The sequence below is a fragment of the Musa acuminata genome, chromosome BXJ2-11, assembly GCF_036884655.1.
Source record: "Musa acuminata AAA Group cultivar baxijiao chromosome BXJ2-11, Cavendish_Baxijiao_AAA, whole genome shotgun sequence".
NCBI lineage: Eukaryota > Viridiplantae > Streptophyta > Magnoliopsida > Zingiberales > Musaceae > Musa > Musa acuminata.
The window spans coordinates 17,331,126-17,344,046 of record NC_088348.1 but is presented as its reverse complement, the minus strand read 5'-3'; the positions used below and the strand labels follow the sequence as shown (position 1 = coordinate 17,344,046).

General features: G+C 40.9%; 1 protein-coding gene across 1 annotated transcript; it reads right to left on the bottom strand.

Annotated features, from left to right (window-relative positions):
• Positions 1–1,803: 1,803 nt before the first annotated feature.
• On the bottom strand, positions 1,804–11,758 carry LOC135626206 (vicilin-like seed storage protein At2g18540). Its single transcript, XM_065131350.1, has 3 exons — positions 9,938–11,758; positions 4,016–7,961; positions 1,804–2,039 (listed from the first exon to the last, which is right to left on the bottom strand). The coding sequence occupies exon 1, from the start codon at positions 11,459–11,461 to the stop codon at positions 10,355–10,357; it is 1,107 nt and encodes a 368-aa protein (XP_064987422.1). The 5' UTR covers positions 11,462–11,758; the 3' UTR covers positions 1,804–2,039; positions 4,016–7,961; positions 9,938–10,354.
• Positions 11,759–12,921: the final 1,163 nt, after the last annotated feature.

Genomic DNA, 12,921 nt, shown 5'->3' with positions numbered 1-12,921 from the left:
CCACTTGAGAGAAAACTCAAGTGATGAGGACTGTGATGATGACTTGGCACTTCTAACAAGAAAATTTAAAAAATTCTTTAAAAGAAACAAGTTTAAGAATGACGTAAAAAATAAACTTGAACCCAAGAAGGACCAAGTTATTTGCTATGAATGCAAAAAGCCGGGACACTACAAGAGTGATTGTCCCCAAGTCAAAAAGAGAACTTCAAAGAAGAAGGCACTCAAAGCAACATGGGATGACTCGAGCGCGTACGAAGAAGAGGGGTCCAACACCGAGCAAGTTGCTCATTACGCCTTAATGGCCATCGGAGATGAGGTAACAAATTTAATAGATGTAGATTTATCATTTGATGAATTATTAAATGCCTTCCATGACTTATTTGATGAATGCAAGATTATTAATAGAAAATACAAATTGCTAAAAAAGGAGCATGATAGTCTTACTTGTAATTTTGATAAGTTAAAAACTGAATATCATGATAGTTTAAATTCATGCATCAAATGCCATGATCTAGAAACTCTCCAAAAGGAAAACTTGCTACTTAAGGACACCTTGAAGAAATTCGAGGTTGGTAGCAAGTCATTGAACATGATCCTTGCAAACAAGGGTCATGTTCCCAAAAGAAGTTGAATTGGATTTGTGAGAGGTTCTCACCAAAATCCAACCACCTTCATAAAATGCCCCATCTTACATGTTCGACACCAAAACAAACGTAACTTTTGTTGCAAATTTGGACACAAGACGCATTATTGTCCATTCAAGAAAATTAGTCCAAACAAATTGATTTGGGTTCCTAAAGGAACCATGATAAATTCTATGCAACATGATAGACAATGTAGATCCATTTGTGAGGCACCCAAAAGCAAATGGGTACCTAAAAATCATCCTTTCCTGCAAAAATATTAAATTAAAAAAATATATATATATATATATATATATATATATATATATATATATATATATATATATATATATATTAAGCTGGAGCAAGAAATAATATTCTGCTCCTTGGATTCTCGATATTCATGACCCAAGATCCAAAAAGGAACTCGCAATGCTCTCTAGCCTAAATAACAGATGGAGATTATAAATCACAAATGCGATTTAGATACAATCCTATTTGACTTTTCAAAATTAGAAACGTATGATTCTCAATTCACATATCCTCTAGATTTTTGAACCCATCAACTTCATTCGTTCATAACTTTCGAACCCAACTCTGTATCATGAACTGACTAAGTCTATCATAAACTTGCAAGGCTTACCAACTTGAACAAACTGTCACAAACATGTGTACGACATTGAGAGTATGCACGTTAAAAGATTTATCTTGATCGTGCAAAAGTTCTTGTCTTAAAATGAAAACTCTTATGTAATTACGTAAGTAAAGTTGATTGCTCTGAATGAAAATTCTTCTCAAGACAAAAACTCTCAAATCAGATTACACTGGGATCAGAACAAGTGCTCACCTCCTGCAGGCGGTGGCACCACCCCAGCTGGAGGTAGCACCTCCAGCTGTCACGCGTTGCAAGCGGTTGCACCGCTCCAGCCTGTCACGCCCCTCAAAATATCCATGATTTTTAAAATTTTTCATCACAGACCAATCCAGGATCCAAACTAACGTTTGAGGACACTGAAAAACATTCTATTCATATTCACATCCATAAAACCTGTGCAGTTTTTAATCATATATCACATCACTCAATAATTCACATTTATGGCAACCCAAGCCAACTTGACAAACATGAACAATATTTATGAATCCACAAGCTAAATAATTTATACAATCAGAACTCCAACTATTCACCACAAGTTCATATCATTATAAATTAGGCTTAACATTCAGAAATTCCAAATAAGAGAGATCTCCTAACACTTTGACACAGTATATCCATTTCGGTTCATCGACAACATTTCATTACATACAAGGCATACTTATACAACAATATCGTAATAACCAACCAGACTTGCCCATTATTCTGAATAGCTATCCACTGCCTCAGCCCAAATCAAACATCTCGAAGAGTGACAAGCTGACCTGAAAGATTTATATAACAACGGAGTGAGCCAAAAACGGCTCAGCAAGTGACAAAGCATATTCAGAACAAAAGGAACGGTTTCAAACGAGTAAGGTATCATAATGCAAGGCAGAATACAAGAATTCTCAAGGATACCATCTCAATAGATACCAAATCATACGTATCATGTCATTCAAAACATATTTGATCAATAACGAATGGGGCATAGAGTAATTGGAACATATCAATGGCAGATAGGACATTTCAGAACATATCAGTTCATAGCAAATGGAGCACAGAGTAATTGGAACATATCAATGGTAGATAGGACATTTCAGAACATATCAGTTCATAGCAAATGGAGCACAGAGTAATTGGAGCATATCAATGGCATATGAAATGTTCCGGAGCATATCAACGGCATATGGAACATTTCGAAGCATATCATCAGTGAATGAAGCATTTCAGAGCATATCGAAAACAAATATCGTACAGAAGCTCAAACGTCGTCTTTGACGTTGCAAACATATCAATCTTATCCAAAGCATGTACAGAAACACATAACCAAAGCTCTGGATATCATATCAATCATACAGAAGGTGTAGTGGGATCTCAGTCAGAATGTGATTCATCCATTTCTGAATGACCACCTGACAAAAGTCTCCCACGTCTGGGAGCTCCATCCACCCACGTCTAGGTGAAGTCAAAGGGGCCGGCAGAGCATCGCAGGCTCTAAGCAATATCCCACAAAGCGGGACCCCACAAAGCGGGCAAATAAGCGCATACCAGAATATCCCACAAAGCGGGACCCCACAAAGCGGGCAAATCAGCGCATACCCTTTACCATTTCTGGCAAAGGTCCAGACAATCCCACAAACACCAGAGTACAAAAGGGCAGTACGAACAATAAATAGCATATATCGGAAGCACACGCGGAACAACAAACGTACATGTGCCTTTACGAGTCAAATATGATGCAAGGAACAAATCTCTCACAAATGTATTCAGATTTGGAAACGAAATGAAAGCAAGAGCATTCAAGGATTCCAAACAATCATATATAGCTCAATTCAAATAAGAAGGTTAGATAAATTCAATGTCAAAATGAATGAACTGGAATAGGCACATATCGGGAGCAAATGCGGAACAATGGAATACACATGTGCCTATATGGGTCAATACGATATAGCATAAACGTTCCACAATGGTTTTCAAGAATGCAATAATTTTAAGGACAAGAGTATACAAGAACTTAAAGCAGTAATATAAAGCTCAATTGAATAAGAAAGCTAAAGGATATCAACTTCCAAAGGAATGAAACCAGAATATGAGAAATCGACCAAAGCTCGATTTCTGGCAGAATGCAAGAGGCACATTGAACAAATGATTCAAACTATCAATCGTGCTCCAATTTACTCAGAAATAATCATTGGATAATACTTTCAGATAAGACAGGCTTCATAGGAATTGAACTGTCCAACAGAGAGAGTTACAAATAATTTGGTAAGCAAGTGTCGTAGAACAAAATCTCTGTTGGCAGAATTCATAATGTCAGATTCAACAGATAACTGGGCAGGTGTTTGGATTCCAAATCTTTCAATCCATATATCAAAGAAAGGTCTACGAGTCTAGTTTCCAATGAAATCAGTTTTGAACAAATCAGAGTTTCCAACAAAGACTTATAGGCAGCTCGGTATCAAAAGGTCAGAATCTCAAAAGTTGCACAGATTCGAATCGTTACGTTTAAACAGGAGATATAACAAATGCAAGGCTAGAACAATTCAAAGTTCCTCATATTCAAAGCAAATGTAGAGATAAAAATGGCAGTGAGGAAGATCAGGATACTTGCAATAAGACATATCAGAGCAATTATAGGAGAAACGATCAGGGAACTTGCAATAGAAAGGATCGAAATAAGTGGGAAACTTGCAATAGAAAGGATCGAAACAAGTGGGAAACTTGCAATAGAAAGGATCGAAACAAGTGGGAAACTTGCCTTTCAAATATTTTGATCTGAATATCCAAGGAAGGTGCCAGTCCAATCTTTCTACTTTTCCTCCGTGTCCTCTCTCTGTTTCGTTTTGTGCTCCCGTTTTCTTCCTTTCTTCGTAACTACATCACGTGTCGAACATCGAGGCACAGTCACCTGCTCTCTCTTACTCTCATTCCTTCTTTTTCTTTCCCAAACGCAGCTGCCACAGCCGCCGCCGTTGCCGCTACCACAATCGCAACTGCGGTCACAACCGCAGCCCCCTTCCACTGCACTATTTCCTTCTTCCCTTCTATCGTTCCTACTCTTTCTCTTTCCCAAAAGCAGCTACTGTAGCTACTGCAGCCACCACCGCTGCCGCAGCTACCGCAGCCAACGTCGTAGCCGCAGCCGGAGTCGCAGCCACGGCCGCAGCCACCACACTCAGAGTTTGCAACAAACTGATTTCAACGTCGCAGCCTCTTCTTCCTCCCCTGCTCTATTTCCTCCTCCTCTTCCAACTGCAGCTGCCACTGCCGCAGCTGCCACCCCTTCTCCTCTTCCTCTCTTCTTCCTCTCCTTCCCTTTCTCTTCTTCTTCCTTTCCTTCTCTTCTTTCCCAGCCACAGCTGCAGCTGCCATCATCGCAGCCGCAGCCCCTTCTCCTCTTCCTCTCTTCTTCCTCTCCTTCCCTTTCTCTTCTTCTTCCTTTCCTTTTTCTCTTTCCCTGCCACAGCTGCAGCTGCCATCGCCGCAGCTGCAGCCCCTTCTCCTCTTCCTCTCTTCTTCCTCTCCTTCCCTTTCTCTTCTTCTTCCTTTCCTTTTTCTCTTCCTCTTTCCCTGCCATAGCTGCAGCTGCCACAACCGCAGCCGCAGCTACTTCTTTCCCTTCTCCTCTTCCTTCTCCTTCCTCTCTTCTTCTTCTCTCCCCGCTGCAACTGCTGCAGTCGCGGCCGCAGCCACGGCCGCAACCTCTCCCTCCTCCCCTGCTCATCTTCCTCTTCTTCTTCTCTTCCAGCTGCAGCTGCCATCGCCGCAACTGCAGCCCCTTCTTCCCCGGCGTCACACACACCCTCTCCTCTGTTTCCTCTGCAGGAAACAGAGGTATCACACCTCTTTCTCTTCCTCTTCTTCTTCTTCTCCTCTTCCCCTCTTCCCTTTTCCTCCCCAAGGCCACACATCTCCTCGCTGCAGCCTTGCCGCAGCTATCTTCTTCTTCTTCTTCTTCCCTTTTCATCCTCAACGCCCCACACATCCTCTCCTCTGTTTCCCGCAGGTGGAAACAGAGGTGCTGCAGCCCTGGCTGCTGCAGCTGCCTCTCTTTTCCCTCTTCTTCTCCTTCTCTTCTTCTCCTCTTCCCTTTTCCTCCCCAAAGCCACACACCTCCTCGCTGCAGCCTTGCCGCAGCTATCCTCCTCTCTTCTTCTTCTTCTTCTTCTTCTTCTTCTTCTTCTTCTCTTCTCCCTCTTCTTCCTCTCTTCTTCTCCCCACGCCCCACAGCTTCTCGCTGCAGCCCTCGCTGCAGCCACCTCCTCTTCTTCTTCTTCTTCATCTTCTTCTCTTCTCCCTCTTCTTCCTCTCTTCTTCCTCCTCTCTTCTTTTCCCTCTTCTTCTTCTTTTCTTCAACCACTCTCCTTCTTCTCCTCACGCCCCACCGCTCTCTCTGTTTCTGGAAAGAAACAGAGTGCGTGGGAGGCGGTGGGATAATACCGAATTTTCGGTTTTTCCTTTTCTTTTTTTTTTTCTTTTTGCAACTTAGCAGTTTAGTCCTTGTAATTTCTATATTTACATATAGGTCCCCCAATTTACATATAAATCCTTATTAATACATTTTTAAAAGTGGGGGATATTACACTCTCCCCCCCTTAAAAGAAAATTTAGTCCTCTAAATTGGTCATAGCTCAATCGATGAAAAGATGAGGATTATGATTTCTTTATTTCCTCCTCCTACTCTTAAATAATTTCATCAATTCAATACAATTACACAATTTTCCAAGAGTGACTGAAATATTCTCCTTCTTGATTCTCAATAGATGGTAAACCCGACCTTCAATCAATCTTTCAAAAATACTTGCGCACCTGTAATTAATCAAGCAAATCGTTACTTCAGAAAATACTCGTTTTTGATGATCACCTGATTCAAATATCCATAATCAATACAAAGCCTCCATGTTCCATCCATCTTTTTAACTAACACCAGAGCACCCCATGATAAAATATTTAGCCAAATAAAATCCTCATTTAATAATCCTTGTAGTTGCTTTTCCAATTCCACTTACTCAGATGATATCTTTCTGTAGAGAGGCTTAGATTTTAGGATTGTCCCAAGGACCAAATCAAAAGTAAAATCACATTTGGAGGTAATCCGAACAAGTCATCCTGGGATACATTAGGCAAGGAGATAAATAATGTCCAATACTCTCAAAATAAAAGATCGGTTGATCAAATATGCAAAAAGTGATCATTTGTTATATACCAATCCATACTGGTATGATAAGAAGATAGCCAATGCATACCAAGTATAATATCATAACTCCAAATCTCTAGGAGAACTAAATCAGCAAAAGTTCAAGTTCTCCAACAAAATCCAGACAAGAGGACCAGATTCAAGTTCGTTATCAAAGAATCTCCAATGATTGTACTTACATATATCACATAATACAGTGGTCTAGGTTGAATACCCAAGTGATAGGCAATATGTTACGAATCAAATCGTAGATAGAACCCATGTTCAAACAAATATTTACATTCTTTCATAAACATACATAATACCTTCGACCACTAATTCAGAAGTCTTAGAATCATATTCAGTGATAGCATACACTCTGACATGGGCTGATGATTTAGGAGGCAGTGACTCTTTCTTCTTGTTCAAAGGGCAAACTTTTATTTTATGATCAAACTTTCCATAAGCAAAATAGGCTCTAGTCACGCACAAACATAATTAATTTAACTTGCAATTCACACCTGATTGAGTCTTTTGTGGTGACTTCCCATTTCAAATCCAAATGTCTTGACTCTCTTGTTGTTACTTACTGATTCATTTCCAATCATATTTTTATTGGTAAACTTGTTCTTGTCATTCTTGCCATTGATCCTCAAAAATTCTTTTCATTGTTGCCGTCAATAATAAGTCTTTACTTCCAATATAACGTGGCAAAAGAAATCTTTCGAGTATCAGAACAATTTTGTATATCAAATATCTTCTCCATTTGCATCATCCATTTTTCTACCACCAATGAAATTAGGTTCATCATGCTTCTGCTGCGCCACTCTGATTTCAATATCCCCAATCAATCCTTTCATTCCCCTTAATTAATCAGAAACAAATGATATAGGAGGACCAATGTCCTCATCATCCCAGATTCCTAAAATGCAGCAAAGAAAATTTCCACCAATCACTATAGTTCATTAGACCTCAATATATTTTGCACGTCAACATATCAAATATTTCAGTAATCCTCAAACAATGCTCTGATACCACCTCTGTCACGCCCCTCAAAATATCCATGATTTTTAAAATTTTTCATCACAGACCAATCCAGGATCCAAACTAACGTTTGAGGACACTGAAAAACATTCTATTCATATTCACATCCATAAAACCTGTGCAGTTTATAATCATATATCACATCACTCAATAATTCACATTTATGGCAACCCAAGCCAACTTGACAAACATGAACAATATTTATGAATCCACAAGCTAAATAATTTATACAATCAGAACTCCAACTATTCACCACAAGTTCATATCATTATAAATTAGGCTTAACATTCAGAAATTCCAAATAAGAGAGATCTCCTAACACTTTGACACAGTATATCCATTTCGGTTCATCGACAACATTTCATTACATACAAGGCATACTTATACAACAATATCGTAATAACCAACCAGACTTGCCCATTATTCTGAATAGCTATCCACTGCCTCAGCCCAAATCAAACATCTCGAAGAGTGACAAGCTGACCTGAAAGATTTATATAACAACGGAGTGAGCCAAAAACGGCTCAGCAAGTGACAAAGCATATTCAGAACAAAAGGAACGGTTTCAAACGAGTAAGGTATCATAATGCAAGGCAGAATACAAGAATTCTCAAGGATACCATCTCAATAGATACCAAATCATACGTATCATGTCATTCAAAACATATTTGATCAATAACGAATGGGGCATAGAGTAATTGGAACATATCAATGGCAGATAGGACATTTCAGAACATATCAGTTCATAGCAAATGGAGCACAGAGTAATTGGAACATATCAATGGTAGATAGGACATTTCAGAACATATCAGTTCATAGCAAATGGAGCACAGAGTAATTGGAGCATATCAATGGCATATGAAATGTTCCGGAGCATATCAACGGCATATGGAACATTTCGAAGCATATCATCAGTGAATGAAGCATTTCAGAGCATATCGAAAACAAATATCGTACAGAAGCTCAAACGTCGTCTTTGACGTTGCAAACATATCAATCTTATCCAAAGCATGTACAGAAACACATAACCAAAGCTCTGGATATCATATCAATCATACAGAAGGTGTAGTGGGATCTCAGTCAGAATGTGATTCATCCATTTCTGAATGACCACCTGACAAAAGTCTCCCACGTCTGGGAGCTCCATCCACCCACGTCTAGGTGAAGTCAAAGGGGCCGGCAGAGCATCGCAGGCTCTAAGCAATATCCCACAAAGCGGGACCCCACAAAGCGGGCAAATAAGCGCATACCAGAATATCCCACAAAGCGGGACCCCACAAAGCGGGCAAATCAGCGCATACCCTTTACCATTTCTGGCAAAGGTCCAGACAATCCCACAAACACCAGAGTACAAAAGGGCAGTACGAACAATAAATAGCATATATCGGAAGCACACGCGGAACAACAAACGTACATGTGCCTTTACGAGTCAAATATGATGCAAGGAACAAATCTCTCACAAATGTATTCAGATTTGGAAACGAAATGAAAGCAAGAGCATTCAAGGATTCCAAACAATCATATATAGCTCAATTCAAATAAGAAGGTTAGATAAATTCAATGTCAAAATGAATGAACTGGAATAGGCACATATCGGGAGCAAATGCGGAACAATGGAATACACATGTGCCTATATGGGTCAATACGATATAGCATAAACGTTCCACAATGGTTTTCAAGAATGCAATAATTTTAAGGACAAGAGTATACAAGAACTTAAAGCAGTAATATAAAGCTCAATTGAATAAGAAAGCTAAAGGATATCAACTTCCAAAGGAATGAAACCAGAATATGAGAAATCGACCAAAGCTCGATTTCTGGCAGAATGCAAGAGGCACATTGAACAAATGATTCAAACTATCAATCGTGCTCCAATTTACTCAGAAATAATCATTGGATAATACTTTCAGATAAGACAGGCTTCATAGGAATTGAACTGTCCAACAGAGAGAGTTACAAATAATTTGGTAAGCAAGTGTCGTAGAACAAAATCTCTGTTGGCAGAATTCATAATGTCAGATTCAACAGATAACTGGGCAGGTGTTTGGATTCCAAATCTTTCAATCCATATATCAAAGAAAGGTCTACGAGTCTAGTTTCCAATGAAATCAGTTTTGAACAAATCAGAGTTTCCAACAAAGACTTATAGGCAGCTCGGTATCAAAAGGTCAGAATCTCAAAAGTTGCACAGATTCGAATCGTTACGTTTAAACAGGAGATATAACAAATGCAAGGCTAGAACAATTCAAAGTTCCTCATATTCAAAGCAAATGTAGAGATAAAAATGGCAGTGAGGAAGATCAGGATACTTGCAATAAGACATATCAGAGCAATTATAGGAGAAACGATCAGGGAACTTGCAATAGAAAGGATCGAAATAAGTGGGAAACTTGCAATAGAAAGGATCGAAACAAGTGGGAAACTTGCAATAGAAAGGATCGAAACAAGTGGGAAACTTGCCTTTCAAATATTTTGATCTGAATATCCAAGGAAGGTGCCAGTCCAATCTTTCTACTTTTCCTCCGTGTCCTCTCTCTGTTTCGTTTTGTGCTCCCGTTTTCTTCCTTTCTTCGTAACTACATCACGTGTCGAACATCGAGGCACAGTCACCTGCTCTCTCTTACTCTCATTCCTTCTTTTTCTTTCCCAAACGCAGCTGCCATAGCCGCCGCCGTTGCCGCTACCACAATCGCAACTGCGGTCACAACCGCAGCCCCCTTCCACTGCACTATTTCCTTCTTCCCTTCTATCGTTCCTACTCTTTCTCTTTCCCAAAAGCAGCTACTGTAGCTACTGCAGCCACCACCGCTGCCGCAGCTACCGCAGCCAACGTCGTAGCCGCAGCCGGAGTCGCAGCCACGGCCGCAGCCACCACACTCAGAGTTTGCAACAAACTGATTTCAACGTCGCAGCCTCTTCTTCCTCCCCTGCTCTATTTCCTCCTCCTCTTCCAACTGCAGCTGCCACTGCCGCAGCTGCCACCCCTTCTCCTCTTCCTCTCTTCTTCCTCTCCTTCCCTTTCTCTTCTTCTTCCTTTCCTTCTCTTCTTTCCCAGCCACAGCTGCAGCTGCCATCATCGCAGCCGCAGCCCCTTCTCCTCTTCCTCTCTTCTTCCTCTCCTTCCCTTTCTCTTCTTCTTCCTTTCCTTTTTCTCTTTCCCTGCCACAGCTGCAGCTGCCATCGCCGCAGCTGCAGCCCCTTCTCCTCTTCCTCTCTTCTTCCTCTCCTTCCCTTTCTCTTCTTCTTCCTTTCCTTTTTCTCTTCCTCTTTCCCTGCCATAGCTGCAGCTGCCACAACCGCAGCCGCAGCTACTTCTTTCCCTTCTCCTCTTCCTTCTCCTTCCTCTCTTCTTCTTCTCTCCCCGCTGCAACTGCTGCAGTCGCGGCCGCAGCCACGGCCGCAACCTCTCCCTCCTCCCCTGCTCATCTTCCTCTTCTTCTTCTCTTCCAGCTGCAGCTGCCATCGCCGCAACTGCAGCCCCTTCTTCCCCGGCGTCACACACACCCTCTCCTCTGTTTCCTCTGCAGGAAACAGAGGTATCACACCTCTTTCTCTTCCTCTTCTTCTTCTTCTCCTCTTCCCCTCTTCCCTTTTCCTCCCCAAGGCCACACATCTCCTCGCTGCAGCCTTGCCGCAGCTATCTTCTTCTTCTTCTTCTTCCCTTTTCATCCTCAACGCCCCACACATCCTCTCCTCTGTTTCCCGCAGGTGGAAACAGAGGTGCTGCAGCCCTGGCTGCTGCAGCTGCCTCTCTTTTCCCTCTTCTTCTCCTTCTCTTCTTCTCCTCTTCCCTTTTCCTCCCCAAAGCCACACACCTCCTCGCTGCAGCCTTGCCGCAGCTATCCTCCTCTCTTCTTCTTCTTCTTCTTCTTCTTCTTCTTCTTCTTCTCTTCTCCCTCTTCTTCCTCTCTTCTTCTCCCCACGCCCCACAGCTTCTCGCTGCAGCCCTCGCTGCAGCCACCTCCTCTTCTTCTTCTTCTTCATCTTCTTCTCTTCTCCCTCTTCTTCCTCTCTTCTTCCTCCTCTCTTCTTTTCCCTCTTCTTCTTCTTTTCTTCAACCACTCTCCTTCTTCTCCTCACGCCCCACCGCTCTCTCTGTTTCTGGAAAGAAACAGAGTGCGTGGGAGGCGGTGGGATAATACCGAATTTTCGGTTTTTCCTTTTCTTTTTTTTTTTCTTTTTGCAACTTAGCAGTTTAGTCCTTGTAATTTCTATATTTACATATAGGTCCCCCAATTTACATATAAATCCTTATTAATACATTTTTAAAAGTGGGGGATATTACACAGCCAGAGGTGCAACCGCCCGTAACTCTGCCCTTTTTAACCCAAGCTAGGGCTAGCGGTGAAACCGACCCCAACTCACTCCCTTCCCCTCTCTACTCCTCCAAGCCTCCTCCATCCCCATTTCACCCCTCATAGCATCCCAAATACCCCTCATTTCGGAGTAGTCAAGGTATTCTCTAAAAAGCCCTTAAACTCTATTTTTTGATTCATTTACTCTTGCTCATCACTATTCTTCTAAACAGCAGTAGTTATGGGATCTAGAAGATCTTCAAGGGACAAAGGAAAGAGGAGATTAGTAGAAGATTTTGATCTCACCCTTTTCGATTCAAAATACCATGTTGAAAAATTTTCCTCTTTCGAACTTAGGAGTGTTAATAAGGGAAAATATGTAGATTTAAATGAACTAAGAGACTTAGAGACAATCCAATGGTTTGCAAACTTAGATCTACTTCTTATATTACAAATTAACGAACCCATCTATCCAAGACTTGTTAGATTGTTTTACAATAACGTACAAATAGATGAAGAATAAAGAATGTCTACCTATCTTTTAGGACAACACATCTCAATTACGGATAAATTCATTTGCGAAATGATAGGCATTCCCATGAAAAGTAGAGGACTTTACTTTAGAGGATCATGGGATGATGAAACTGTTGGAACAACATATGTTGAAGTCTTAGGAACAATTTTTGCCAATCCCAACTTAGCATTTGTTCCTAAAAGTTGTGAACATCTACTGCCTCTAAACACTAAGGTACTTCATCATATCCTAACTAGCATCATTCTCCCTAAACAATACCATCATGATGACGTAAGCCAATTAGAATTAGGAACTATGTATTTGATCATGAAAGGACATGACATCTGTCTTGGATATCTTGTCCAACAAAACATGTTAGAACTATCTAAGAAAGACATGATGCTCCCATATGGTGGTATAATCACTAGAATAATGAAAGCCTACGATATTCTAATACCACCGGAAGAAGAAGTAATAAAAGTAGATAGATTTAGCATAATAAATAAAAATCTACTTCACCGATTAAGATGTTTTTATAGAAACGGTAACTGGGTTAGAATGCCAAGAAGAACCGATCCCCCTCAACTTGAACCAGAACCGGAAACACTTGACACGGGAGTGTCTAATTTACTACA

What these genes read in the sequence shown, in the direction of transcription:
- LOC135626206 (XM_065131350.1), bottom strand. Translation starts at nt 11,461, where the DNA reads ATGAAGAAGAAGAAGAAGAGGAGGTGGCTGCAGCGAGGGCTGCAGCGA.